The sequence below is a fragment of the Lepus europaeus genome, chromosome 19 (genome assembly GCF_033115175.1).
Source record: "Lepus europaeus isolate LE1 chromosome 19, mLepTim1.pri, whole genome shotgun sequence".
NCBI lineage: Eukaryota > Metazoa > Chordata > Mammalia > Lagomorpha > Leporidae > Lepus > Lepus europaeus.
Genome location: NC_084845.1, coordinates 15,228,991 through 15,256,416, shown reverse-complemented (window position 1 = coordinate 15,256,416; position 27,426 = coordinate 15,228,991). Strand labels below are relative to the sequence as shown.

The 27,426-nt window shown below is 61.0% G+C and overlaps 3 protein-coding genes across 4 annotated transcripts; 2 read left to right on the top strand and 1 right to left on the bottom strand.

The window, feature by feature from the left end:
- Nucleotides 1-2,556: 2,556 nt before the first annotated feature.
- Nucleotides 2,557-4,480, top strand: ZBTB32 (zinc finger and BTB domain containing 32; the record flags this gene model as incomplete). Its single annotated transcript, XM_062175995.1, has 5 exons — nt 2,557-3,413; nt 3,618-3,691; nt 3,780-3,848; nt 3,970-4,134; nt 4,248-4,480. Coding segments are annotated over exons 1-5 (1,398 nt in total), but the record flags the coding sequence as incomplete, so codon positions are not given.
- A 1,318-nt stretch (nt 4,481-5,798) lies between these two features.
- KMT2B (lysine methyltransferase 2B) lies at nt 5,799-24,746 on the top strand. Of its 2 annotated transcripts, XM_062177966.1 has the most exons (37): nt 5,799-6,161; nt 7,162-7,234; nt 7,477-9,512; nt 9,738-9,851; nt 9,956-10,106; nt 10,381-10,660; nt 10,834-10,889; nt 11,138-11,416; nt 11,651-11,745; nt 12,014-12,112; nt 12,251-12,364; nt 12,507-12,653; nt 12,740-12,835; nt 13,253-13,370; nt 13,831-13,944; nt 14,051-14,235; nt 14,312-14,401; nt 14,511-14,615; nt 14,738-14,811; nt 15,391-15,506; nt 15,602-15,693; nt 15,780-15,917; nt 16,495-16,653; nt 16,892-17,012; nt 17,093-17,171; nt 17,271-17,431; nt 18,444-18,671; nt 18,749-20,048; nt 20,127-20,216; nt 20,294-20,403; nt 22,765-22,902; nt 22,975-23,049; nt 23,142-23,319; nt 23,574-23,681; nt 23,800-23,883; nt 23,975-24,104; nt 24,197-24,746. In XM_062177966.1, exons 1-37 carry the CDS (start codon nt 5,799-5,801, stop codon nt 24,470-24,472), a joined length of 8,172 nt encoding a protein of 2,723 aa, XP_062033950.1. In that variant the 3' UTR covers nt 24,473-24,746. The 2 variants fall into 2 exon arrangements, with proteins under 2 accessions (XP_062033950.1, XP_062033951.1); XM_062177967.1 differs by lacking the exons at nt 22,975-23,049; nt 23,142-23,319; nt 23,574-23,681; ... (1 more) ...; nt 23,975-24,104; nt 24,197-24,746 and adding an exon at nt 20,544-20,655 and having other exon boundaries at nt 22,765-22,853.
- A 377-nt stretch (nt 24,747-25,123) lies between these two features.
- IGFLR1 (IGF like family receptor 1) lies at nt 25,124-27,322 on the bottom strand. Its single transcript, XM_062177120.1, has 4 exons — nt 26,642-27,322; nt 26,207-26,391; nt 25,553-25,934; nt 25,124-25,469 (listed from the first exon to the last, which is right to left on the bottom strand). Exons 1-4 carry the CDS (start codon nt 27,012-27,014, stop codon nt 25,144-25,146), a joined length of 1,266 nt encoding a protein of 421 aa, XP_062033104.1. The 5' UTR covers nt 27,015-27,322; the 3' UTR covers nt 25,124-25,143.
- Nucleotides 27,323-27,426: the final 104 nt, after the last annotated feature.

The window sequence follows — 27,426 nt, the reverse complement described above, 5'->3', positions numbered from 1 at the left end:
CCTACTACTTGTGTTTAGGGTTGTGTATGTCTGTGTTGGAGGAAGGCTGTTTCCCTCTGTTTACATACATAGTAGAGGGATGGATGATTTATGTATTTGATACAGGTGTCTACTGTGTCATTGGGTGTGGTGATATGCGTTAGAATGCTCAGAAATGGAAAAAATTAACATTCACAGTAGCAGATGAATACAGCTTGCCCATTTGCATTTTCCCTTTCACTCTGACTCATTGCCCCTCTCCCCACTCTGTTGCCCCTCTACCAGCCTCACCCACCACATACCCTGTCGGATCTAGGAAGGATCATCACCTGCCTGCACCCAAGTTAGATGGGAGGAAAAGCGGCGGGTCTAAAAGGCGACAGGAGGCGGGTCTGAGGACGCAGGAGTCCTGAGCTACAGGGAGGACTAAAGTGGCTTAGAGACGCAGTATTTGGATGTAGGAGGGGACCAGGATGTAGGGAAGACACCCAGGAGGAATTAGACTGTCATCAGAGGCAGCCTGGCACTGCTTTCCAGTTACTTAGTACACACGCATGACACACATAACATAATCGACATTTGTTAAACGAAGGGAAACTCTCCTACATTCTTAGGGATAACGGGATAGTAAGAGACAGAACCTCTCTGACCTCATGCCTTCCGCAGGTTAAAGAGTGCTAAAGTGTGAAAAGAGGGGAAGTCTCTGGGGACCCTGACCCCTTCGGCAGGAAGTGAAAGGAACTCCTGAGTCCTAATTTCAGAGAAAAGCCATTTGTCATCGGCCCAAGAAATGGAGGTTTTCTCTTCGAAGACCACCGCAGGCCCTTCCTGGGGTTGCCCCCTCTGAGAGCTTGATGGGAGGATCTGAGTCATTCACACACCCTGTCCTCAGTGGTGGCCCAGATGACAAGGGGTCATCCTACAGAGCAAGGGAGGCTTCTTAGTACCAAGCCAGGGGAGGGGGGCACACACCTTTGGCCTTCCTACTCCCTTCCCTGGAATCTGATGTTTCAGCCCTTTTTACTTCTGAGGTCACAAACAGCTATTGGCCTAATCAGAGCTGTACTGTCACCCTCAAGACATGGCACTACCATCCGAATGTTGCTGTGTCCTGAGAGGGCACATCTAAATTCATCACGGCATTTCATCTTTATTCCGACCTCTAGAAGGGGTAACTGGGTGGCCTGCCCAGGGTCACTCAGCTAGTAGCGGCAGAGGTGACAAGTGGCTCCAATGCACCTCTCATTCCAAAGTTCTTTTTGCCACAGCTACATTTCTTTGACTCTAGGGGGGTTCACAAATGAAGTAGAGAGGCTTTTTCTGCACTTAGAGCCGGGGATATAAAGCCACACCCCATCGGGGGACTGTGGCAGACTGATGCTTGGGACATCCAATGGAGGACTGTGAGCTCAGGGGCGGGACTAGCTCCTCCGGGGGAGGGGGACCTGCAGGAGCCCCAGCAGTTCAGAGCATGCGGTGTCGAGGAGGCAGCTACAACTGGTGAGTGGTTGATTCTCCCCAGACGAGGCTTTCCTCCCATCACTGCCCTCGCTGTCCACTCCCTGCCACCTGCAGCCCCTCACTGAGGTGTCCCCGAGGGTCCTCCCCCACAGTGGCACTGTACCGGGGACTGGGCCTGCTGGGAGCGAAGGTGCTCAGGTTCTTTCTCTTTGTATCTGGGTTTCCAGTTCTCTTCTTAAAAGCCAATGTGGTCATTTTGATGTGTGACAAGCTCCCGCCTTGTTGGGTTCTGTCTTCTGTTCTTTACTTTTTCGCTTATGAAAAACAAAATTGAACCATCTCTTTATCCTAATCTCGAGAGGAAACTGCCTGGCCTCTGTGTCTCCATGCCCTCTCCTCCCACTTTTGCAGAGCTCAATGCTTTCGGGGGTCTCCTCCATCCTTACTAGGCCAGCAGCCTTCCCTCCCCGGCTCGGCACCGCCCTCGTCAGACGCAGTCTGGTCTCAGTCCTTCTGTGAGGATGTGCCCGAGTGTCCATCTCAGGCCCTGGAGCCCCGGCCCATCTTGTCCTCTCTCCCAGGCATGACAGGCTTGTGCAGGGAGGACGCTTTCTAAGCTCTCCCCTGAAGCTAGGTCCTGCTTCATCCTTGCAGCCAGGCCTTTGTGCCCATCCCTGGGAATGAGGCGCCTGGCCTGCTGGTGCTCTTGCCCCACAGAGGGACCCTGGGGAGCAGTTCCATTGTCTTTAAGTCAGAGATTGCCAGCTGGCGGGCCCACCTATACCTGTTTTGAACACACTGCCTGGTATTTGCATTAATGGCCGGGCTCTTGCTCTTTAAATCCTGAATTTGATCTTTTTTTCCATTTTCCCACCATTCCAGCTCCACCCCTGGCTTCTGTTGATTCTAGATGAGCTCAGATCCTCTCTTGGGTTAGTTTATTTGCTCCATTCAGGACAGAGCTGCGATGTAGGACCAGCAACCGGCAACTCACTCTTTCTCCACTCACCTCCACAGGCTTGAGAACATGCTGTTCCTCCTTCCCCACTCCACCACAGAGCCCTCGTCGTGGCCTGCCTCTCAGAGCCTCTGACATTGGTACCCAGGCAAGGCACGATGCCCCAGCCGCCCCCAAGACTGATTAGCCCCTACGGCTCTGATCGGCTGGTACGGCTGGCAGCCCGGCTCCGGCCAGCACTGTGTGACACCCTGATCACGGTAGGGGGCCAGGAGTTCCCTGCCCACAGCCTGGTGCTAGCAGGCGTGAGCCAGCAGCTGTGCCGAAGGGGCCAATGGGCTCTGGCAGAAGGCGTCAGCTCTTCCACCTTTGCCCACCTTCTGAGCTTTGTTTATGGGGAGAGCGTGGAGCTTCAGTCTCGGGAGCTAGGGCCCCTTGAGGAGGCAGCCAAGGCCCTGGGGGTACAGGCCCTGGAAGAGGCATGCAGGAGGGCTCAGAGGGACAGGGCTAAAGAAGAACTGGACCTAGGGCTACAGACACAGGAGGAGGAGCCAGAGAAACCCACAGGGGGCTCTGGGAGAGGACTGGGAGGCCCCGAAGAGAATCAGGAACCGGAGAGCTTTAGAACTGCTGGGCGAGATCAGGAGACACTGCACAAGCACAAGTCACCACGAGCCAGTCCTGAGAGGACAGAGGCAGGGCGCGGAGGGCAGTGGGCGCAGATGGGATCCAAGGAGGAGAGACGCAGCCGACGCCCTCATGGCCAGGAGCGAGGAGTGGTCGCGTGGGTGAAGCAGGGTCCGAGGTGCTCTGAAGAAAGGCTGCGGGAGCTCCCTGGCCCCCTTCCCCCACCAGGTTCTCTCCAAACCAGCGACCTCCCCAGGCCCTGGTGGGCGGAGGCCCCGTGGCTGAGGGAGGGCCAGCCTGCCTTATGGACCTCGCTGTCGTGGCCGCCCTTCTCCCATGGCACCCCCAGCACGGGAGCCTGGCAGAAGGTCTGGCCTCTGCACCAGAGGTGAGTCCAAGGCCAAGGGAAGACCTCCAGGCTGGGAGGAGGTGGCCGTGACGGGTGGAAGGGCACTCCGTGTCTTCTCTCTGCTGTGCGTTTCCTGAGCTCCCACCACAGGGGAAGCCAAAGCCCGGCCCTGAGGAGGACTCAGGAAAGGGCCAGGGTTTACTGAGGCCGTAACCTCTTCCCTACACCCCCCCCTCCCCCCAGGGTCCCACTGTCCCTGAACCCCGGCAAAGGGCTCTGGAGTCAGAACCAGCTGGCCTCCTCCAGCCCCACCCCAGGTAAGGCCCCCACTGTCCCGCACACGCCCTACAGCCCTACATCCTGGGCTCCCAGGGCCAGCCTGAGCACTCACTTGGCTCCTTTCAGGTTCCCTCCCTCAGGGCCCTGCACAGCTCAGCCCTGGGGAGACGGAAGAGTCCCAGCAGGGGCACACAGGTGAGTAGGGTGAAGGCGCTTTTGCTCCAGCCAGGTTGTAGCCCGACTTCTTGCTGGGTTTCCAGTGATTCCGCTGGGCGATCCCTGGCCCTGCCCTGCTTTGACGTCTCTGTCCCCACAGGCGCACTTGCAACCTGCATGGATCAGGAGGGCACTGCAGGTCACCCATTGCGCCAACGCCCTCCCCCACCCCCTCCTGCCCGGTCTCGGCCCTATTCTTGCGCTGTCTGTGGAAAGAGATTTTCACTCAAGCATCAGATGGAGACCCACCACCGAGTGCACACAGGTACAGGTGCCTGGCCCTGTGTGCACCGCCTGGCTTCTGCGCAGTTCCCTCGTGGACTGATCTACCCCCAGCCTGGCTGGGCTTCACCCCTTCTTCCTTCCGCCTGCCCTTAGGAGAGAAGCCCTTCTCCTGTGGCCTCTGTCCTCAGCGCTCCAGGGATTTTTCAGCCATGACCAAGCACCTGCGGACGCACGGGGCAGCTCCCTACCGCTGCCCTCTGTGCGGGGCGGGCTGCCCCAGCCTGGCCTCCATGCAGGCGCACATGCGCAGCCACTCGCCCAGCCAGCTCCCTCCCGGATGGACCATTCGCTCCACCTTCCTCTACTCCTCCTCTTCCTCCTCCTCCTCCTCCTCCTCCTCCTCCTCCTCGAGGCCGCCCCGGGCCTCGACCTCTCCCTGTGGTCCTTCCTCCACCGCCCGACACGCTGTTGTCTGAAGTTTCTTTGGCCTTAGCCAAGAGTCCGACTGAAGAATGAATGGCGGGTAGGCTCCGCTTCTGACCCGGCACCGCTGCGCGCTGGTCTAGCAAATTCCGCTCCAGACGCGCTGCAGGAAGGGCGCCGAGCGCGCTTTCCCTGATGTCCTCGGGTCGCAAACGGCTGGGCTAGGGAGCCCCCGTCGGGCGAACTGAAGTCTGCCAGAGCGAAGGTTAACTGTAGGAGGATTGTCGGCTGCATCACCATAATAAAGAGTTTCCTGTGCTTTACGCTCCGGGCGAGTAGGCAGTCCTGACTTCAGTTTGTGCGCCGGCGTTCTCAGCCTTGTCCCCGGTCCTGTAGCGGCCCCTGGTGGCCACGGCCGCTGTCCAGCAGGGCTCCCCGCCTGCCCCCAAAGGCAGTCACCCCAAGGGCTCAGTGTCCCGGAACACTTCGAGGCAGGCCCTGGGAGTGTGGGGCCGTGAGCACCCCAAGTCACTGGCCCGTTCCACAGCAGTCCTCGGCGCGCGAGTCTGATTTGTAGGCGCCCGGCCAGAGGCCGGGGACGACCGCATTGCTCTAGCCCGGATATCGTCAGCCAGCTCCTCTCCCTGAGAACAAGGGTTTCAAGACCACGGGCTCGCCAGCGTCCTCTCTGCACACCGTGCGCAAGGGCCGCCGCGTTGCGCCAGGAACAGACCAGCCCTCTGCAGCCGCCCACTCGTGCGTGCACGCCTCAGCGGCGAACTTCATTTCCCAGAGTCGTCCGGGCTCCCAGGGGCCGAAGCGCGCTGCACCCTGGGAGAGAGAGTCCGGGCTTGGCGCCGGCCCCAAGAACAATGGGAGGAGCCTGGGGCGAGGACCACACCTCCCGGACACCGAGACCCGGCCTTCCGGGTCCTGGTTGAGACTCAGTCCCCGCTCTCGCACCCTAGCTCCTGGCGGAAGGAGCTAGGCGGCCGAACTACACTTCCCGGAGGCCCCTGCGCCTCGCCCCTCTGGCCGCAGCGCGAGGTCTGTGCTCTTCAGGCGCGGGCTGAGGGTGGCGGCCGGCAGGCCTCGGACTCCCGCTCCCGTGGTGCCCTGCGCGGCAGCCCAGCCCCCGGTTCCCGCCGGCCCCGCGGCGGCGCTGGTGGTTGTCGTGAGCTGCAGCCGCCCCGCCCCGCCCCTCCTGTCCCTCCCCTCCCCCCGGCCCTGCGCACGGGCCGCCCCTCCCCCCGCCTCCCCGGCCCCTCTCACGGTGCCAAGATGGCGGCGGCGGCGGGCGGCGGCAGTTGCCCCGGGCCTGGCTCCGCGCGGGGCCGCTTCCCGGGCCGGCCGCGGGGCTCCGGCGGGGGAGGGGGGCGCGGCGGACGGGGCAGCGGGGCCGAAAGAGTGCGGGTAGCTCTGCGGCGCGGCGGCGGCGCGGCGGGGCCGGGCGGAGCCGAGCCCGGGGAGGACACGGCCCTGCTCCGTTTGCTGGGGCTCCGCCGGGGCCTGCGCCGGCTCCGCCGCCTGTGGGCCGGCCCGCGCGTTCAGCGAGGCAGGGGCCGGGGCCGGGGCCGGGGCTGGGGCCAGAGCCGGGGCTGCGTGCCGGAGGAGGAGAGCAGTGACGGGGAATCCGACGATGAGGTGAGGCGGTCGGAGGCGTCCCCGGCGCCCGGCGGGGCGGAGGCCAGTGGTTTACAGGGGTCTGGGTGGCCCAGAGGGGTGGCGTGGGCAAATGGGGTCTTCAGGGGCCCTGCAGAGCAGGAGTCTTGGAAGCAGGCATGGAAGGAGATAGGTTGCATGGAGCTCTCGCTGGAACCGGCCCCGGAAAGTGGACAGAGAAACTGCGGCTAGGCACTTGGGCCCCAGGCGGGTCCTGCTGAAGTGTCCTGGGCTGATCCTTCTTGGGAGCCCAGAAAACTGGGGCGGTGGAGGTCTGGGCGAGGGGGCCATGGAGACTGCATGCCCAGCCAATGGCGGTTGACAGCGGCAGCGTGGCTCTAGTGGCCCTGGACAGAGCTGTTCGGGCGCTTACCTGCAGGCGATTCTGCCGGCCCTCCCACCCTGACACATCCCTGGTTTCACCAGTGCCCCAGTTCTTGTGATCCAAGGTAGAGTGGTGGAGGACTTCCTCCTGCCGCACGGGTTGAAGCATCGAGGCTTGGGGCTGGGCACTGTGGTGGGTCAAGTTCACCTGGCAATTTATCCCCCAGCTTTTCAGAAGAGGCAGGAAGGTGTGGGTCGTGTCAGCTCGGACAATGAATAACCACCTCGGGGCTCAGAGCGCGTCCTGATCTCCCCCACCCCTCCACGCCCACTCTGCTGTCCCTGGTCCCATCTTCATTCATAAACCGTGGCCTGGAAGGTCCTAGCTCTCTGAATTGGAACTGGCCCTAAATGTTGGGCCTGTTGCGTTGCCTTCCGGGCCAGAGCATCATGATGGCTGTGCAGTGTGGTGTGGCCTTGGGGCTGGGGGTTTGAATATCTTGTGCCTCCATCCCTAGGGAGAGACCGTGTTTTTCACTCTCCTTCTGTAAGGAGGCTGGGGTAGCCGGGGAGATTCCCCGATATCTGAGACCCTGGTGGAACAAGGGCTGTGGCACTGACTGCTGTTTCTCCCCTCACCCCTGGCCCCCTAAATTAGGAGTTTCAGGGTTTTCATTCAGATGAAGATGTGGCCCCCAGTTCCTTGCGCTCTGCGCTCCGATCCCAGCGAGGTGAGTGATGGGGAAACTCGACCTCCCTGGCTTTACAGGAGTGTTCTCCTCGCCCTTCGTGGCAGCTCCTCGGTTGGCCCAGTCTCCTTCCGTTGCCGAATGTTTTCGTGTGCAGAGTCCGAGCTGGGCTGGGCTGTGGGGGACACGAGACGAGCGAGGCTCAGTCCTTCCCTCCCGGGATGCCATTCTCAGCGTGCAGGGCCAGCTTGACCCTTCTCTCCCCATGCCTGTTCTCCTTGTAGGTCGAGCCCCTCGAGGTCGGGGTCGCAAGCATAAGACAACCCCCCTTCCTCCTCCTCGCCTAGCAGATGTGACTCCTACCCCCCCAAAGACCCCTGCCCGGAAACGGGGTGAGGAGGGCACAGAACGGATGGTGCAGGCACTGACTGAACTTCTCCGGCGGGCCCAGGCACCCCCACCCCCCCGGAGCCAGACATGTGAGCCCTCCACTCCCCGTCGGTCTCGGGGACGGCCCCCAGGACGGCCAGCAGGCCCCTGCAGGAAGAAGCACCAAGCGGTGGTGGTGGCAGAAGCGGCTGTGACAATCCCCAAATCTGAGCCCCCACCTCCTGTGGTTCCAGTAAAACAACGAACTGGCACTTGGAAGTGCAAGGAGGGCCCTGGCCCAGGACCTGGGGCCCCCAAGCGCGGAGGACAGTCTGGGCGAGGAGGCCGTGGAGGCAGGGGACGAGGCCGAGGCGGGCTCCCCCTGGTGATCAAGTTTGTTTCAAAGGCCAAAAAAGTGAAGATGGGACAACTGTCCTTGGGACTTGAATCAGGTCAGGGTCAAGGTCAACATGGGGAAGGCTGGCAGGATGCTTCCCAAAGAGTTGGATCTGGACAGAAAAGGGGGTCTTGCTGGAAGAATCAGGAGCAGAAGCTGGAGGAGGCGGGAGAGGAGACAAGAGAAGAAAAAGACAAGGAGGAGGGAGAAGAGAAGGAAGAGAGAGCTGTAGCCGAGGAAGAGGTGATGCTGGCCAAGGAAAAGGAGGAGGGGGAGCCGCCGTCGCCACCCCTGACTCCTCCAGCCCCTGTCGCTCCTCCAGCATTCCCACCCGCTTCAGCATCTCCTCCACCCCCACTCTGCCCTCCGCCACCCCCAGCGTCACCCCCACTCCTCCCGTCCCCTCCACCACCTCCTGCCCCGGAGGAGCAGGAAGAGTCCCCTCCTCCCGTGGCCCCTGCTGCGTGCTCCAGGAAGAGGGGCCGGCCTCCCCTGACCCCCAGCCAGCGGGCAGAGAGGGAAGCTGCTCGGGCAGGGCCAGAGGGCACTTCTCCTCCCACTCCAACCCCCAGCACCATCGCAGGAGGCCCTCCGGAAGATAGTCCCACCGTGGCCCCCAAAAGTACCACCTTCCTGAAGAATATCCGGCAGTTTATTATGCCTGTGGTGAGTGCCCGCTCCTCCCGCGTCATCAAGACACCTCGGCGATTCATGGATGAAGACCCCCCCAAGCCCCCAAAGGTGGATATCTCACCTGTTCTACGACCTCCCATTGCCACTTCCCCTCTTGCTCCCCAGGAACCAGCCCCAGCCCCCTCTCCACCACGTGCTCCAACTCCCCCATCGACACCTGTCCCACTCCCTGAGAAGAGACGGTCCATTCTAAGGGAACCCACGTTTCGCTGGATCTCACTGACCCGGGAGCTGCCCCCTCCTCCTCCTGCCCCTCCACCAGCCCCGTCCCCTTCCCCGTCCCCACCCCCTGCCCCTCCCACCCCTTCCCGGAGGCCCCTGCTCCTTCGGGCCCCTCAGTTTACCCCAAGTGAAGCCCACCTGAAGATCTATGAATCGGTGCTTACTCCTCCTCCTCTTGGGGCTCCTGAAGCTCCCGAGCCAGAGCCGCCTCCCGCTGATGACTCTCCAGCTGAGCCCGAGCCACGGGCAGTGGGCCGCACCAACCACCTCAGCCTGCCCCGGTTCGCCCCCGTGGTCACCACTCCTGTTAAGGGCGAGGGGCCCCTTCAGGGGACTTCAGCTCTGAGCAATGGGCAGCAGCCTCAGGCGCAGCTCCAGCAGCCCCTGCAGGCTTTGCAGACCCAGCTGCTGCCCCAGGCACTGCCACCACAGCAGCCAGCGCTGCAGCCCCAGTTACAGCTTCAGCCACCACCGTCGCCGCAGCAGACGCCACCACTGGAGAAGGCCCGGGTTGGAGGCCTGGGTCCCTTGCCGCTGTCTGGGGTGGAAGAGAAAATGTTCAGCCTGCTGAAGAGAGCCAAGGTGCAGCTGTTCAAGATAGACCAGCAGCAGCAGCAGAAGGTGGCAACGTCAATGCCGGTGAGCACAGCGCTTCGGCCAGGCGCCTGTCCCTGGTCCGCCCAGCCTTCATTCTCTGCCACCCCTAAGCTCTTGGCTCCCTAGACATGTTCCAGCCTTGCAGGGAACCCCTTGGTGCCAGTTGCTCCTGCATCCCCAGCTTCCTGTGTGTGTGCCCCAGTCCCACGCTTTCCCTGTCCCCGTGTTTGCTCACTCCAGCCCCGACCTTGTTTGTTCTCCTACCAGCCGAGCCCTGGCGGGCAGATGGAGGAGATCATGGGGACTGTCAAGCAGATCTCAGACAGAGGCTCCGTCAGGTCTGAAGATGAATCAGTGGAAACTAAGAGAGAGAGACCCTCGGTATGCGGTGGGAGGAGGGCCCTCTGAAGAAGGCTGGCCGGAGGAGCAGGGCTGCAGGAGCGCGAGGGGCTGCTCCCCACACGTCTCCTGCTCTCCTCCCGCAGGGCCCAGAGTCCCCTGTGCAAGGCCCTCGCATCAAGCATGTCTGCCGCCATGCTGCTGTGGCCCTGGGTCAGGCCCGGGCCATGGTGCCCGAGGATGTCCCCCGCCTCAGTGCTCTCCCTCTCCGGGATCGGCAGGACCTCGCCACGGAGGGTAGGGGGCACTCTTGTGGGGAGACTCGATGGCCGTGTCGGGTTTGGGGGGTATGAGTGCACCAAGAGGCTAGGAGAGGGGACGCTAAGTGGGCTCCTCGGGGCTGGAGTGCTCGGTCTCAGCCTTAGCAGGTTGGTTTGGGAACACCTGGAATCTGTCAGGATGGGGAAATCGGGGCTCGTGGGCCGACTGGATGAAGTCCGAGGCAGAGTAGGGAAATGAGGTGAAGTGTGTGGTGGCTTTGTAGCTCCATCCCCTCTGTCTGCTGCCACAGATACGTCATCAGCCTCTGAGACAGAGAGTGTCCCGTCACGGTCCCGGAGGGCAAAGGTGGAGTCAGCAGGGCCTGGGGGAGACCTGGAACCCGCAGGATCTGGAGGGGCTCTGACCCATACGCCCCGGCGCTCCCTGCCCTCCCACCATGGCAAGAAGATGCGAATGGCCCGCTGTGGACACTGTCGGGGCTGCTTGCGTGTGCAGGACTGTGGGTCCTGTGTCAACTGCCTGGACAAGCCCAAGTTTGGGGGCCCCAACACTAAGAAGCAGTGCTGTGTGTAAGTAGCTGGGGGGGAGCCTGTGTTCCCTCCCACGGTCACCTGTCATGCAGGCCTCTGCCCCAGTCCTTCTGCCCAGTCGGAGCCTGGGATCGGCATCCTTGTGGAGAGCTTCCTCTCTTCCCCCAGACCACCAGTCCCCTACCCTGGTGACGTGCTGCTCCCCTCCCCAGATACCGGAAGTGTGACAAGATAGAGGCTCGGAAGATGGAGCGGCTGGCTAAAAAAGGTAATGAAGTTTGAGGAGCGTTCCTCCACAAAACCTTGCGTAGACGTGTGGTACGGAGGAAGCAGTGTTGTCTTTGCTCTCTCCCTCATCTCTGCAGTTGTCCGCCTCTGCCGTTCTCTTCTGTCATGTGCTTTTGTATCTCTCCTGGACTCTGTCTCTTCTGCCCCATTTCCTCCTGGCTTTTCTCTATCCCAGTGTCCCGTGTCCCTGGCTAAGCTCAAATCCTATTAAGTCCCCTGTTCCCACAGGCCGGACGATAGTGAAGACGCTGTTGCCCTGGGATTCCGATGAATCTCCTGAGGCCTCCCCTGGTCCTCCAGGCCCACGCCGGGGGGCGGGAGCTGGGGGGCCCCGGGAGGAGGTGGTGGCCCCCCCGGGGCCCGAGGAGCAGGACTCCCTCCTCCTGCAGCGCAAGTCAGCCCGGCGCTGCGTCAAACAGCGACCCTCCTATGATATCTTCGAGGACTCGGATGACTCGGAGCCCGGGGGTCCCCCTGCTCCCCGGCGTCGGACCCCCCGAGAAAGTGGTGCGTACCACTTGGTGCTTTCACTGTCAAGCAGTCAAGTGTCTTTGATGTGGAAGAGACGGGACTCCCAGACCCAGGGCTCCAGGCAGGAGAGGAGACAGGTTTAGGGGGATACGCAGGACTAGGGTGTGAGGGTCTCGGTGGTCATAGTGGGCATTGGTTAGTTCATGGCAACGTTTGGGGGTTGTAGAACAGAGTGGGTGAGGGGCCTCACTGCTGCTGTGTCCTGCCTAGAGCTGCCGGTGCCAGAACCTGAGGAACAGAGCCGGCCCCGCAAACCCACCCTGCAGCCCGTGTTGCAGCTCAAGGCCCGAAGGCGCCTGGACAAGGTCAGCACGGCCCGCTCCGAGAACCCTGACCCTGTGTGAGCCATGGCTCCTGCCCTCCAGGAGCTACCTGGCAAGTCAGGGTGACAGGCACACCTGAGTGTTGTGGTGTGTTTACACCGAGCACAGGCCTGAGGGACGGGGCAGGCCTGCTTACCTAGAAAGCAAGGAGGGAGCTGGCCAAAGGCGGGATCTGGTGGGAGGGGCGGCCGTGAGCAGGGCAGTGTGGAGGCTGGGGCTGCCTGCCGCTGACCACACCATCCCTCCCTAGGACGCTTTGGCCCCTGGCCCCTTTGCTGCCTTTCCCAATGGCTGGACTGGAAAACAGAAGTCCCCCGATGGTGTGCACCGGGTCCGTGTGGATTTTAAGGTACAGCGCTGAAGGGGGTGGGTCATACAGGACCTGTGGCTGGAAAAAAAATCTGGTTTTCTAGAGAAGCCAGGGCTCTGCGGTGCATCTGATTGGTGTCCTGGGCTGCTCTCTGAACCTGTGTTCCCTCCTCTCCAGGAGGATTGTGATCTCGAGAACGTGTGGCTGATGGGTGGCCTGAGCGTGCTCACTTCCGTGCCCGGGGGGCCGCCGATGGTGTGCTTGCTGTGCGCCAGCAAAGGACTGCACGAGGTTGGAGCTCTGCCTTTTTCCAGACTTCTCGTCCCCGTTGGCCCTTCCTGCCTGAGGTCGTGGGTCCTCTCAGTGAGTCTCCTCCCCTGACCGCCAGGCTGGCCCTGCGCCCGTTGTTCATTCCTCCTGCTCCCACCCCCAGCTGGTGTTCTGCCAAGTCTGCTGTGACCCTTTCCACCCGTTCTGCCTGGAGGAAGCAGAGCGGCCCCTGCCCCAGCATCACGACACCTGGTGTTGCCGCCGCTGCAAATTCTGCCACGTCTGTGGACGCAAAGGCCGGGGCTCCAAGGTTTGGGCACGGAGTAAAGGTGTGGAGGAGGGGGCACCCTTCTGCCAGCCAGTTTGCCATTGCCATCTTTCTCTAACACCCAACAGCACCTCCTGGAGTGTGAGCGCTGCCGCCATGCCTATCACCCAGCCTGCCTAGGACCCAGCTACCCAACTCGGGCCACGCGCAAACGGCGCCACTGGGTGAGGAATGAGGCCCACAGCCCTTGCTGTGGTGTTCTGTGTGTGCCACCACCACCCCGTTCTTGCTCTTGACCGGGCTCTCATGAGGAGGGGGGGGGGAGGGGCCTTTTGAAAGTGTGATAAACATTGTCTTTTCAAAACTTCGATGTAGGCAAGACTTCTGTGCAGAATTTCTATGTAATGGTTTCAGGAACACGTGGATGCCGTATTCCCAGGCTCAGACATCCCCTGCTCTAACCTGATGTCCATTCCTGCCCTGTTGCTTTTCTTTGTTCTTGTCTCCTCTGCATCTCTTTCTTCCTGTTAACCTGTCTCCGTCTGTTTCCTGCTTGTTCTCCACTGCTCCTTGCCCCTCTTCCCCTCCTGTTGCTGCAGCCGGGCGTCTGGCTTTTCCCTAACGTTGCCCTGCTCCCCCAGATCTGCTCAGCCTGCGTACGCTGTAAGAGCTGTGGGGCCACTCCAGGCAAGAACTGGGATGTCGAGTGGTCTGGAGATTACAGCCTCTGCCCCAGGTGCACCCAGCTCTATGAGAAAGGTGGGGACCTGGCAGGGGAGTGGGCTCTGGGGGGCCCTAAGGGAGTGGGCCCGGCTCCTAGACAGGCAGGTGGCTTTCCTCCTTCAGCTGTGGAGCTTTTTCTTCAGTTCAGGACATTCTTCCACGGAAGTCATCGTATCCAAAACAGGGCCACAAGCTCTCTTGAGGGCCGTGGGAGTTGAGGGCCTGGGACCCCATACTCCTCGTCTCCACTGAGCAGTTGGAAAACCTGTGCTTTGCCCGTTTGTTCGGGTAGTGTATTCCGCGAGTCCTATTTTGTGAGGCCGTGGGGCCGCAGGGTTAGAGAGGTGGCTGCATCCTCAGCCAGCCTTCGGGGAATGGCAGGACACAAGATGGGGGATATTAGAGGCGGAGCATGCAGCAGCCAAGGACGGGGCTTTGGGTTGGTAGACAGTCACCCCGGCGCCCTGACTCTCCCTTCTCATCCCTCTCCCTCCAGGAAACTACTGCCCAATCTGCACACGCTGCTATGAGGACAACGACTACGAGAGCAAAATGATGCAGTGTGCACAGTGTGACCACTGGGTGCATGCCAAGTGCGAGGGGCTCTCAGGTGAGCGGGCAGGGTCCCTGAGGGCCCCTGGCCCTGCCTCAGGCCTTAGAGGGGAGCTCTCACCTCCTTCCGTGGTGTGTCCTCCTTTTCTGATGTGCGATTCTAGATGAAGACTACGAGATCCTGTCAGGGCTGCCAGACTCCGTGCTGTACACCTGTGGGCCGTGTGCTGGGGCCACACAACCCCGCTGGAGGGAGGCTCTGAGTGGAGCCCTACAGGGCGGCCTGCGCCAGGTGCTCCAGGGCCTGCTGAGCTCCAAGGTGGTGGGCCCGCTGCTGCTGTGCTCCCAGGTGTGGAGGGACCCAGAGGCAAGGTGGGTGGGCCCAGCCCCAGCACTGCTCCTCCTGACCGCTCTCCTCCTTGCAGTGTGGGCAGGATGGGAAACAGCTTCACCCAGGGCCCTGTGATCTGCAAGCTGTGAGTCAGCGCTTCGAGGAAGGCCACTATAAGTCCGTGGTGAGTGGGACGCGGGGAGGAGCAGGTGGGTGCCAGGAGGAGAGGGCTGGGCTGGGGCTGGGGGTGGGGCTGGCGGTGGAGACTCAGATCCTGACAAACCCCCTTACAGCACAGCTTCATGGAGGACATGGTGGGCATCCTGATGAGGCACTCAGAAGAAGGGGAGACCCCAGAGCGCCGGGCTGGAGGCCAGATGAAGGGGCTCCTACTGAAGGTGAACTCTTCGGGGGAATGCCTCTAGGGTAGTGGTGGCGGGGGAGAGAGTGGGTCCTTCCGAACCTGCCCCATCAACTCTCCTGGGGAAGCCAGTTCTCATCCTGTTAACCCACTCCCCAGCTGCTAGAGTCTGCGTTCGGCTGGTTCGACGCCCACGACCCCAAGTACTGGCGACGGAGTACCCGGCTGCCGAAGTGAGCAAGGCTGGGTAGCAGGAGGGGAACCAAGGAGTGAGGGCAAAGGCAAGGGCACTTGGGGAGCCCAGGGGTCAGGCTAGACAGTGGATGAGAAGCACACTAGGGTGTGGAGACTGGAGGAGGGTGGGGGAACCCAGGTGCTGTTCCCCAGTGTTCTAGGCTGCAGGGACGCAGATTGTGTCCTTGGCCCTCACTTGTTTCTGTTTTGCATGAGGCAGAAGTAGGGAAAGAGCAGTGAACAAGAAAGGTCGGACTCTGCCTGGAGAGCTCATGTCTGGGGGCTGGGGAGGCACCACTGACCCAGGTGGTCAGGGTGGTGACGGGAAAGCCTAGAGGAAGCACCTGCTGGACCCAGAGATCCGAGAAGGCCTCCTGGAAGAGGTGACACCTGAACAGAAATGCGGAGGAAGGGAAACAGTATTTGCCGTGTCAAAGAGGCCTGGCTTATTTGGGGGATGCTGAGAGAAGTCTCGAGAAGAGGACAGAGGGTGTCACGGCGTATTTAGGCCAGCATTATGGGTGGGCCCAGTCCGGCCACCCTTGTTAGTGTCAGATGCTAACTCTGCCTGTCCACAGCGGCGTCCTTCCCAATGCGGTATTGCCCCCATCCCTGGACCACGTCTACGCTCAGTGGAGACAGCAGGAACTGGAGACTGCAGAGTCAGGGCAGCCTCCGGGGGACCCCTCGGCAGGTACTGGGGCGTTGGGTCTGGAAGCCACGCCTCTGCGGTGGTGGGCCAGGCTCCAGACCCTGATCCCTGGACCTCCCTTCCCACCTGCTTTCCAGCTTTCCAGGGGAAGGATCCAACTGCTTTCTCGCACTTGGAGGACCCCCGCCAGTGTGCCCTCTGCCTCAAGTATGGGGACGCGGACTCCAAGGTAAGGGCTGCCGTGTGAGGCCTGAGAGTGGGGCCTGGCCTCTGGAGTCTCCCTCCTCCCCATCATTGCTCCCCCTTTGCCCGCAGGAGGCAGGGCGGCTCCTGTACATCGGGCAGAATGAGTGGACGCATGTCAATTGTGCCATTTGGTCAGCTGAAGTGTTTGAGGAAAATGACGGCTCCCTCAAGAACGTGCATGCTGCCGTGGCTCGCGGCCGGCAGATGGTGAGGGGCGGCCCCTGCTCGTGCGGGGCGGCTCTTACTTCACCTTCTCCACCCGGGCGTGTCCTTTACTGTTGGCCCTGGGTGCAGTTCTCGGTTGTCCCAGGGCTCAGGCCCTCCAGTGACGCGGCAGGTTTTGTCCTGTGCATGCCTTTCGGCCGTATCTGGGCCTGAAGCCTCGGAGACTGAACAGCAGGGGACCTGCTGGTTAAACCTGTGCTGGATGCTTTCCCTACAGCGTGGCATTCAGCTTTTACTGTGTCCCTGTGAGGTGTGAGGCCTTCCCTGGGTTAGGGTTCCCCTCACTGGGAGGCCTGGGCCCAGTACTGAAGAGCGTGTCACACGCGCTGTCAGGAGCAGGGCTGATGGAGACAGCTGCCGCGGGGCCAGTTGAGGACTGGAACACCGAGTGAGGTGGCAGGTGCCTCTCGGGAAGTGCTGGCTGTTGCCGTCTCTGCGAGCGCTGCTGCTCCCGACCTAGACACACTTGGGGAAGTGCTTGTGTTTGGCAGGTGCCAGGCTGAGCGATGCCGAGCCCCAGTTACTGGCTTCTTCCCTAAGTAGCCCTTTCCACCCGCAGCGCTGTGAACTCTGCCTGAAGCCTGGAGCCACGGTGGGCTGCTGCCTTTCCTCCTGCCTCAGCAACTTCCATTTCATGTGCGCCCGGGCCAGCTACTGCATCTTCCAGGATGACAAGAAAGTTTTCTGCCAGAAACACACGGACCTCCTGGATGGCAAGGTGGGCCGGCACAGCAGACACACAGCTGCCTAGTGCTATCTCGTCTCCTTCCTCTCCGGGGCCCTCCTGGGTCCCCAGGCCCGGTCCCTACTGCGTCTAGGGATTCCCCCTTGCATGTTCTCCCAGAGCCCGTACCGCCAAGCCCTTGACTGTGCAGTCCTTGCCTACAGAGCCTTTCCCTTGCGTTCCTCTCACGCCACCACCAATCCAGCAATCCCATTTGCCACCCAACTCCCAGGAGATCGTGACTCCCGATGGTTTTGATGTTCTCCGTCGAGTCTACGTAGACTTCGAGGGCATCAGCTTCAAGCGAAAGTTCTTGACGGGGCTTGAACCCGACGCCATCAACGTGCTCATCGGTAAGCCCCTTTCTCTTCCTGTGGCCTTGCCAGCTTACCTGCCCCGCCCCACCCCGCCTGACTGCTCTTCTGCTCTGTAGGTTCCATCCGAATTGACTCCTTGGGCACTCTGTCTGACCTCTCCGACTGCGAGGGCCGGCTTTTTCCCATTGGCTACCAGTGAGCAGGCCTGGGGTGGTTGGTAGGGTTGGAGGGCTGCAGGGCCAGGTCCCTGTTGCAGGTGACCCTAATCCCCTGCTGCACATTTTCCCGGACCAGGTGCTCCCGCCTCTACTGGAGCACTGTGGATGCTCGGAGGCGCTGCTGGTATCGGTGCCGAATTCTGGAGTATCGGCCGTGGGGGCCAAGGGAAGAGCCCGTTCACCTGGAGGCGGCGGACGAGAACCAGACCATCGTGCACAGCCCCGCCCCTTCCTCGGGTATGACTCTTGGAACCCCCTCATTTTCCCTGAATGCTGCCTTCTCTGAACAGTTACCTGCCGCTCCTCTGCCTCTCTTCCCTCAAGAGATCCCAGGATGTTCGCTGTTCTTTGATCTGTTGTCACGGCAATAACAGATAACGTGTTGGATGTGTTTGCCATGCCAAGGGCCGTTCCTAGGAAGTGAGCAGGGGAGAGCAGCGTGCACCTGTTTGAGGGGAGCGGTGCCTTGTGGAGCAGTGTGTGTGGCCCTCTGGCTCACACAGTGCTCCCCCAACCCTCCAAGGAAGGTGCAGGCTCTGCTTCACACTGCCTCGAGGGTGGGGAATGGGCACGGGGGCAGCTGCCGTCTCCAGTAACACGGTGGGGAAATCTGGGTCTCCAGTTCCCAAACTGTTACCCTTGCCCGTGCTGGCAGTGAGGGATGCGCCCGGAGCTGGGTGGCACAGAGTGATGAATGGAGGGAGAGGTTGTCATGGGCTGAACAGGAGACAGAAGAGCTTCGGGTTGTGTCTGCTCACGTCGGGGCATGGTGTGAAGTGGAGAGGGGAGGAGGGTGGGTGCATCCTGGCGGGAAACGGGGGTGTTGGGAGGAGGAGGCAGAGAGCTTGCGAAGGCTGGGCAGGGTGGGGTAATGACGAGCCTCGGGTGCCAGGGTGGGGTGGGTGTGTTTGATGTGGCAGGGGTGCATAGGCCAGGTGAGAGTGGTAGGACTGGCTGTGCTGGAGGGAGGGCATTGTCCTCATGGCAAGTGGGGCCTGGGTCAGAGAGAGCAGTGGGCAGCCCAGGAGTGGGGAGACAGGAGAGGATGGGTGCGGAGAAGTCCAGGAGGGACCTGGCCCAGGTGTGTGTGCGATTTTGCAGATGCCACTGGTGGAGTTCAGGGTCTGGATCATCCCTGGAAAGCAGTGTGCGTTACGACCCTTCAGAGCTTAAAGAAGGAAGGGCGTGTGAGGAGAGGTTGGGAGGAGGAGCCCCTGCCACCTCTGATAACACTTCTCTTGCTTCTTAGAGCCCCCAGATCATGAGGAAACCCCCCCGGACACAGATGCCCTTACCCCTGGAGCTCCTGAGGGCCATTCACCTGTTGCGAGCCTGGACCCACCACTTCGGCCTGATTCAAGCAGTGCCCCTCCTCCAGCCCCCCGCTCCTTCTCAGGGGCTCGAATCAAAGTGCCCAACTACTCGCCATCTCGGAGGCCCCTGGGGGGTGTCTCCTTTGGCCCCCTCCCATCCCCTGGTGAGCACCTGGGAGGGTCCAGGGCTGGGTGGAGGCGGGGAGCGTGAGCCACCAGCTGATGATCCTTTCGCCCACAGGAAGTCCGTCTTCTCTGACCCACCACATCCCTACAGTGGGAGACCCGGACTTCCCAGCTCCCCCCAGGCGTTCCCGTCGGCCCAGTCCCTTGGCCCCCAGGCTGCCACCATCACGGCTGGCCTCCCCGCCTCTCAGAACCTCCCCTCCGCTCAGGGTGCCCCCTCCTACCTCAGTCATTACAGCCCTCACACCTACCTCAGGGGAGCTGGCTCCCCCTGGCCTGGCCCCATCTCCACCGCCCCCGGAAGACCTGGGCCCAGACTTTGAGGACATGGAGGTGGTGTCGGGACTGAGTGCTGCTGACCTGGACTTTGCGGCCAGCCTGCTGGGGACTGAGCCCTTCCAGGAAGAGATTGTGGCTGCGGGGACAGTGGGGAGCAGCCATGGGATCCCAGGGGACAGCTCAGAGGAGGAGGCCAGCCCCACCACCCACTATGTCCACTTCCCTGTGACTGTGGTTTCTGGCCCTGCCCTGGCCCCCAGCGCCCTCCCTGGAGCCCCCCGCATTGAACAGCTGGACGGAGTGGATGATGGCACAGACAGTGAGGCTGAGGCAGTCCAGCAGCCTCGGGGCCAGGGGACTCCTCCCACAGGGCCAGGTGTGGGCCGAGCTGGGGTCCTTGGGGGTGTAGGGGACAGGTCCCGACCTCCCGAGGACCTGCCGTCAGAAATTGTGGATTTTGTGTTGAAGAACCTAGGGGGCTCTGGAGAGGGGGGTTCTGGTCCCAGAGAGGAGTCGCTCCCCCCGGCACCCCCCCTGGCCAATGGCAGCCAGCCCCCTCAAGGCCTGCCCTCTAGCCCAGCTGACCCCTCCCGGACATTTGCCTGGCTTCCTGGGGCCCCGGGGGTCCGGGTGTTGAGCCTGGGCCCCACTCCTGAGCCCCCCAAACCTGCCACATCCAAAATCATCCTTGTCAACAAGCTGGGGCAAGTGTTTGTGAAGATGACTGGGGAGGGTGAACCTGCCCCACCGCCGGCCAAGCAGCCACCCCTGCCCCCTGCCATTCCCCCCACAGCTCCCACCTCCTGGACTCTGCCCCCAGGACCTCTGCTGGGTGTGCTGCCAGTGGTAGGGGTAGGAGTGGTCCGCCCCGCCCCGCCCCCACCTCCCCCTCCTCTGACACTGGTGTTCAGCAGTGGCCCCCCAAGCCCACCCCGACAGGCCATCCGCGTGAAGAGGGTGTCCACATTCTCTGGCCGTTCGCTGCCAGCACCTCCCCCAAACAAAACCCTCCGGCTGGATGAAGATGGAGAGTCCTTAGACGATACCCCCCAAGTTCCAGGGCTTGGTAATAGTGGGTAAGTGCCGAGCTGGGGGAGCTGGCAAGGGAGGGGAGCCGAAGGCAGCTCCACCTTCTCGTGGTCTCTCCCCACCAGGTTTAGCCGAGTGAGGATGAAAACGCCCACGGTGCGTGGAGTTCTCGACCTGGACACTCCTGGGGAGCCCACTGGGGAGGAGAGCCCTGGGTGAGTGAGCAAGCCCCTTTCCCTAGAGGTTCTGGGGCCTTTGTCCCTGCTCCCTCCTGACAGGTCTCTCTGCACAGGCCCCTCCAGGAGCGGTCCCCTTTGCTGCCACTGCCTGAAGGTGGTCCTCCCCAGGCCCCTGAGGGTCCCCCAGACCTGCTGCTTGAGTCCCAGTGGCACCACTACTCAGGTAGGGACCAGCCTTTCCCCGTCACTGCCCCCTTCCCTGTGCGTGGCTCAGCTGGGTGGCTGACACACAAAACGGGTGCCCTTCGAACACCAGTGCACGCCCAGCGGGTCTGAGCCTGAGGCTAGGCGCTTGAGTTACAGAGCTGCCCTTGAGGAGCGTATGGCCTCGTTGCAGAAAGACACAGAAATGGCGTTTCAGCTCCATGTGCGAGGTCCTTTGAAAATGTTTAGTCGAGCACGCCCAAAACCCCAGGTGAGAGCCTCAGACCTCAGAGCTTAGTTGGCCAGAATCAGAGGGCTCGGCCCCCATAAAGCCAGAGATGACCTGGGGACTGCCCAGAGGAACTGGAGCCCACCTGGGACCCAGATGAGGGGCAGGAGCATTAGGAAGAAGTCAGAAGAAAGTGGCCTTCTGGAGGCTGAAGGAAGGGCGTGGGCAGCAGTCCCAGTGCGGGGAGAGCACCAGGGCTCCGGGGCTAGGGCTGGCGTATGGCATGAGTGGGTGGGGCCTGCACTGAGGGCGTGGCGGGCGGTGGGGATGTGTTGTCAAGAGTTCAGACTTGAAGACCGTGCTTGATGAGGAAGCCAAAACATCCAGCCTAAGGAGCTGAGTGGCATCTTCGAGGTGTTTGATGGCCTGAGCCAAGGATGAGGGGCAGGGTGGTCATAAATGGAAGAGCAGATGCGAGGAGTGCTGAGGGGGAGGACGCGAGGTGGGGTCAGGCTGAGTGAAGAGCCGTTAGTCCACAGGGAGGGGCACTGGGAGTAGTGTTGCCTGACGGGCTCAATAAAGGTGGGCTGAAGCTCTGTGGGGAGTGTGGGTTGGTCAGTGAGCTACAGCCAGGTAAGCTGGTGAGCACCCTGAGGCTCAGAGTTTGTTGTGGCCGAGGCCTGTCCAAATGCTTGCGTTTTCTTGTTACAGAGCGCTTAGCCGCTAAGCGTAGAGTAGATGTGACGTGGCCTGAGACTGCGTAACTGAGAGGCTGCCTTACCTAAGGAGCCAAGAGACAGCGTGAGAACGTGCAGTGGTCATGACGGGTCTCTGCCCTTAGGGGTCAGACCACAGGTGATAGCAGGAGTTAGCGTGAGCACCATGAGGAAGCAAGCAGTGAGAGTGCTCGGACAAGGCCCCTGGATTTAGTCCTGCTGTATTCGGGGAACAGGAGGGGGAGGGGGCGGAGAGAGGGGGGAGGTGTTGTGGATGCCGGGGCACTGAGGTCTGAAGCTGCTGAGAGTCGCCTAGCGAGGGTCTGTTTGAGAGTCTCACTGGGCAGTGGGGCGGGTGGCCCTGAGGAGGGAGAGAGCCTGCTCTCCTAGAGCGTGTTCCACACTGCCCTCCGACACAGTGGCCAGTCTTCAGCCAGCACCCTGCAGGAGCCAGCAGTAGCATTCGATGCAGCCGACTCTCGCTCCTGAAGCCGCCCTCCCCTGGCTTCCGGGACCCCGTTTTCCTCTCCCGTCTTTGGTCATGCCTGCCCCTTGTCCTGACCTGCCAGTTTCAGCATGTCCTAAGGCGCTAAGGCCCTGGCCTTGACTTCTCCATCTGCATTCCATCCCACGTGCTCTCGTCTAGCTTCCTGGCTCCAAATCCATGTGGATTCAGTAGTTGTCAGATGGCTGGCTCGCTCTGGCCCAGGCCTTGTCCCTGAACTCCAGGCTCCTGCCTGCTTGCTGCCTCCCTCAAGTTGCGGGGTTGGGTGGGGATTGGGGTCTTCTAAGAGGCGCTCCCAATCTAAGTTGCGACATTCACCCAGACTCATTCCTCCCGTGCCCCCACTGTCTTCGGTCAGTGACAGTTTGATCCTCCCAGTTGTTTAGGCCCCAAACCTCAGAGTTGTCCCCGATCACCTCTGTCGCTCTCACATCCACATCAGCAAGTCCTGTCTGCTCTGTCTTTAATGTCCGTTACCCCCGAAGTAGCTCATAATGTAGAGAGTGCTTGGTTCTGTGCCTCGTGTTCTGAGCCTATATGTTTATAACATTTACAGATATTTGCTACAGAAAAAAAAATACACACGTATAACAGTTCTGCAGTGTTTTTAAATTTGTGCAAAAATAAAGATGGATAGGTGGGCATCTGTGGTAGGCCGTCACAGAGCCGTAGGTACGTCCTGCAGAGCCAAAACCCTCTAGGCCCCTGTGGAACTGCTCTTCTGGCCGGGGAGTACACAGAAAAGGCACCACGGGCCCCGCAGAAGAAATGATGAGCCGTTCTGCAGGGCTTGTTGGGCAGTCGGGGCAGAAACAAGGGCATGAGACACCAGTGTCTGTGCTTACGCCGGGTGGGCAAGGGCGGCTCTGGGGGCTTTTGAGTCCTAGCAAGGTGATCGTCTCCTGCTCTTCACTTGCTTCTTGGGAGCAGGTGAGGCTTCGAGCTCTGAAGAAGAGCTCCCGTGCCCAGAGGACAAAGAGAACCGTGCCCCAAAACGGGCTGGGCCGCACCTGCGCTTCGAGATCAGCAGTGAAGACGGCTTCAGCGTCGAGGCGGAGAGCTTGGAAGGTGAGTTGGGAGTTAGCAGTGGCAGGAAAGTGTCCCGGGAAACACGGGGCTGACTCTGGCCCTCCCCTCTAGGGGCCTGGAGAACGCTGATTGAGAAGGTGCAAGAGGCCCGAGGGCATGCCCGGCTCAGACATCTCTCTTTTAGCGGTACGTGGTGGGGCCTCAAGGATGCTGGGCGCTTGGGTGACTCCAGGGCAAGCCGGGTCCTCTGTGTGACCGGCATGTCCTTCCCTCCTCAGGCATGAGTGGGGCAAGGCTCCTGGGCATCCACCACGATGCGGTCATCTTCCTGGCAGAGCAGCTGCCTGGGGCCCAGCGCTGCCAGCACTACAAGTTCCGCTACCACCAGCAAGGAGAGGGTCAGGAGGAGCCACCGCTGAATCCCCATGGGGCTGCCCGTGCCGAGGTCTATCTCCGGTGAGAGCCCTGTGGGAGCTCTCAAGGGTGGGAATTGAGTCTGCACTGAAGCTGGGAGGAGATACTAGGCCTCTCGGAGAGTTATTTGTGGAGTTCATAGCAGAAGAATGAAGTACACCCACTTCTTCCTCTGCTCTGCCTTCAGTCTCGTGTTTCTGCTACTCTGCCAGCAGTAGGCTCCAGGTCAGAGTGGCTGGGCCACATCTTGAAAGAATGGCCCTGAAACTCCCTCCTTTCCTCCCTCTCACGGACAGGAAATGCACCTTTGACATGTTCAACTTCCTGGCCTCCCAGCACCGGGTGCTTCCTGAGGGGGCTACCTGTGATGAGGAAGAGGATGAGGTGCAGCTCAGGTCGACCAGGTACGGAAGGCAAGCTAGGGTGCTACGGTTTGGCCCAGAAGGGACCTAAAGAGGATGACCTGGGCTGAGAGGTCCTTCCCAGGTACCAGCCTATGTGACACTGGTGTACCCCACCTAGACGTGCCACCAGCCTGGAGCTGCCTATGGCCATGCGCTTTCGCCATCTCAAGAAGACGTCCAAAGAGGCTGTGGGTGTCTACAGGTCAGTGGGGCTGGAGGGGAATACCCTGTGGGCTTCTGGCCAGGTTTCCCTGTCCCTGTGCTCTGAGTTCTCTGTGCGTTCTACCATGCAGGTCAGCCATCCACGGGCGAGGCCTGTTCTGCAAGCGCAATATTGATGCTGGCGAGATGGTCATCGAGTACTCTGGCATCGTTATTCGCTCTGTGCTGACTGACAAGCGGGAGAAGTTCTACGACGGGAAGGTGGGCTCCACGAGGCCGTGGGAGGACGAGGTGGGTGCGTTGGGCCAGCTCATGGGGACCACACAGCTGACTGCCCCGCCCCATCCCTGTAGGGCATCGGGTGCTACATGTTCCGCATGGATGACTTCGATGTGGTGGATGCTACCATGCACGGCAACGCTGCCCGCTTCATCAACCATTCATGTGAGCCCAACTGCTTCTCTCGTGTCATCCACGTGGAGGGCCAGAAACACATTGTCATCTTTGCACTGCGCCGCATCCTGCGTGGTGAGGAGCTCACCTACGACTACAAGTTCCCCATCGAGGATGCCAGTAACAAGCTGCCCTGCAACTGTGGCGCCAAGCGCTGTCGTCGGTTCCTTAACTGAGGCCATGGCTGCCCCCGCCACCCCCAATCCTGCCCCTAGCCTGGGGGCTTCCTGATCCCTCCCCAAGCATCTCACTCCCACTTTCCTGTTCAGGGTGGATGTGGGTTCCACCCTCCAGTCCACCCAGCATCGGTCCCCTTTCTGTCCTGGGGGCCCAGGATGTAGATATTGTACAAAGGTTTCTAAATCCCTTCTTTTCTATGCACTTTTTTATTTAAGAGGGTGGGGTCCCAGGTGGGAACCCCCCACAATAAAGTCTGTCAATGTTTGGAGAGGTGGTTTTGCCATTTGTATGATGCTGGGGCCCACGCCCTACACCCATCCTGAACCAAGGACGCCCATCAGCCTCCATAGGTAGGTGAGAAGCCATCCAGAAGCAGAAGTAAATTTTGGGGTCTGTTCAGGCTTCAGAGCAAGAAATGTTTTACACTGCCCAGTTTGCAGTACCGCTGTGTTCCTGGGCGCAGGGCTGTCCTGGAGCCGGTTGGGCCGGGGGGGCATCTGTTTTGGGGGCCGTTGGGTTTCTCAAAGGTTCTGGAGGGCAGGGGGTGAAGATCTCAGATCTTGTTTGAGGTAGGATGCTACTTCAAGATCAGAAATGGAGGCAGCAGGCATTTATTTCAAGCAAATTTTCATTTTTATTGAGTCTAGTAGGCCCAGCAAACTCCAAATCAGCCAAGCTTGGACAGCACCAGCAGTGCATCTGCCCGCCCTATCTGGGCCAGGTGTGCAGCAAACTGGCCCACAGAGGCGCCTGGCTCCCTGGCCACTACCATCTCTATCAGGCCCCGCAGTGGCGATCGACTGGGCCGCAGTGAGTAGGCGAAGGTGGACCAGGCAGCAGGCAGCCCATACCTCGCAGCCAGGTGTCTAGTGGTACCGCAGGTCCCTCCCCCACCTGGCCCAGGCTCAGGGTCCAGCAGCAAGATCAGTTCCTCCAGCACCTCCAGCTCATCCAGGAGGCGAGACAGGGGCTGTGACGCCGGGTTTGGAACCTCTGGGAGACAGGGAGGAGTAAAGGAGAGGAAGGGAAGGCAGGTTTCCAGGCCCCTCCCACCTCCTGGGCCCCCTCCCACTAACCCTTGCTCAAGTGTCCATGCAGAGAGAGCTCCTTCCCTGTGCTGCCCGCCTCTGATGCCTCCACGGTGCCTGGGGAGGGTGAGGGCAAGGAGAGCGGGTAGGTGTTGGATTCTTCACCATCCAAGCCAGGACAGGGGAGGGCGGTGGTTTTTCCCTTGGGTGGGTGATGCCTCCATAGAGCAAGCAGGACAGTCACTGCCAGGGTCACAAGCAGGACCAGGAGCAGGACCAGCACCAAGGGCAAGACAAAACTTGGCCGAGAGATGTTGCTCTTAGTTGTCCACAAGAGACTGGAACTCGCCGGTGAGCTGGGCTCTTGGGAGCTAGAGTTGCTCTGTTCTCTGGGTGTTGGGAGGCAGAGGCTCTTGGCAGGGACAGGCCTCTGGGAACAAAGAAGTGGGAGTAGAGTGGGAGGCCACACCCTACTCCAAGCTCCTTCAGAGGGGCCACATCCCCTGCCTGGTCCTGCCCTACCCCACCCACCTCCAACCCACCTCAACCCCTTCAGGCCTCTCCTAATAGCTCTACGGCCCCACCCCTACCCTGTTCAGTGGAGTTACACCCACTTCCTAGATCCAGGCCCCGCCCCGCCCCACGTTGAACCCACGCTGGCCCAGGGCCCTCCCAGCTCCCAAGCCCAAGTCCCACCAGCACCTCTCTGCAGTGTGGCTGGGTTCTGCCACAGTGCCCAGCCGGAGTAGGGGCTGGGGCTCCAGTGCCGCAGGGTCTGCATAGTTCCGCGCCATCCGGGTTGCACTGGCCAGGAGCACACTTTTTGAACGGGTATGTTAAGAGGTCTCCAGAGTCATTGAGCCCACAGTTTTCCACGAACTCATAGTCTAGTGGGAGACGCAGGCACCATTGTGGCAGTAGAGCCGCCCCTTCCTCCCCTTCACCCTGCTGTACACCCTCACCCCTTCCTTCTTCTACCCAGACTTCCACCCCACCCCCCCAGCTCTGCCCCAGGCGCCCTCCACACCCAGATTTCTCCACAGCTCACAGCCCTGTCGTCTGCTAGCTGTGAGCTACCCCCTCCCTCCCTGTTTCCCAGCACCACTCCCCTGGGCTCGGGGGTTCCTGGCTCCTCACCCGGGCAGGGGGGCGGCCCGAAGCGCTGCAGGCAGCTGCTGCAGCACTTGTTGTCTGGGTTCCAGTACTCAAGGCTGCAGCAGTACTGGGAGGCTTCCGGTGGTGCTGCCTGGGCCAGAAACAGCACGGCTGCCAGGAAGAGGCGTCTGGGCCCCATCCAGGCAGGGCCAGCAGCCCGGGGGACGAGACCACGGGACTTCGAATCACAGACCACAGCGCCTCTTCCACACTTTGCAGGAAACCCAGGCAGAAGAAGAAAGTGGATACGGGGGGCACAGAATTCCAAAGCCCCAACACCCATACAAGCCCCTGGCCCCGAGGGAAGCCTCCAAGGTATCCAGGTGGCTCTAAGAACTCTGGATGTAGATGGCATGGGTTCCTATCCCATGTCTGCTGACGGCGTGGTGATAGCACCTGTCTCAGGGTTACTGTGAAAATCATAATTATTACAAGTAAAAGCAGCTGCCGGTGGTAACTTCAGTGTAACTGTTAGGTACGACTGACTCCTACCTCAGGGTTGTGAGCGTGAAGGACCCAGCCTTAATTCACTGGGGACTCCCCCGTATCCCCGAGCCGCCTCTCCTTTACTCCTATATCGGTTTCTATCACTACCGCTGTCACTAGAACACCTGAGAGGAGCCACCTAGGCAGGAAGGACGTTTATTCTGGCTCCGCGTTGAAGTTCACAATCCGAGACTGGCGTCTGCTGCGGGCGGCAGATGGCGGATCCCTGACACCGTAAGCCAGGCCGACTCCTAGAGAGACCTGAGAGCACCTCCCCATGA

Excerpts from the sequence above, each read along its gene's own strand:
- KMT2B (XM_062177966.1), top strand. The coding sequence starts at position 5,799 with ATGGCGGCGGCGGCGGGCGGCGGCAGTTGCCCCGGGCCTGGCTCCGCG. Across the intron at positions 23,320-23,573 it reads CGTGCCGAGGTCTATCTCCG|GAAATGCACCTTTGACATGT; the intron begins GTGAGAGCCCTG and ends TCTCACGGACAG. Across the intron at positions 24,105-24,196 it reads AGAAGTTCTACGACGGGAAG|GGCATCGGGTGCTACATGTT; the intron begins GTGGGCTCCACG and ends CCATCCCTGTAG.
- IGFLR1 (XM_062177120.1), bottom strand. The coding sequence starts at position 27,014 with ATGCCATCTACATCCAGAGTTCTTAGAGCCACCTGGATACCTTGGAGG. Across the intron at positions 25,935-26,206 it reads CCCAGCCACACTGCAGAGAG|AGGCCTGTCCCTGCCAAGAG; the intron begins GTGCTGGTGGGA and ends CTTTGTTCCCAG. Across the intron at positions 25,470-25,552 it reads GCATGGACACTTGAGCAAGG|AGGTTCCAAACCCGGCGTCA; the intron begins GTTAGTGGGAGG and ends CCTGTCTCCCAG.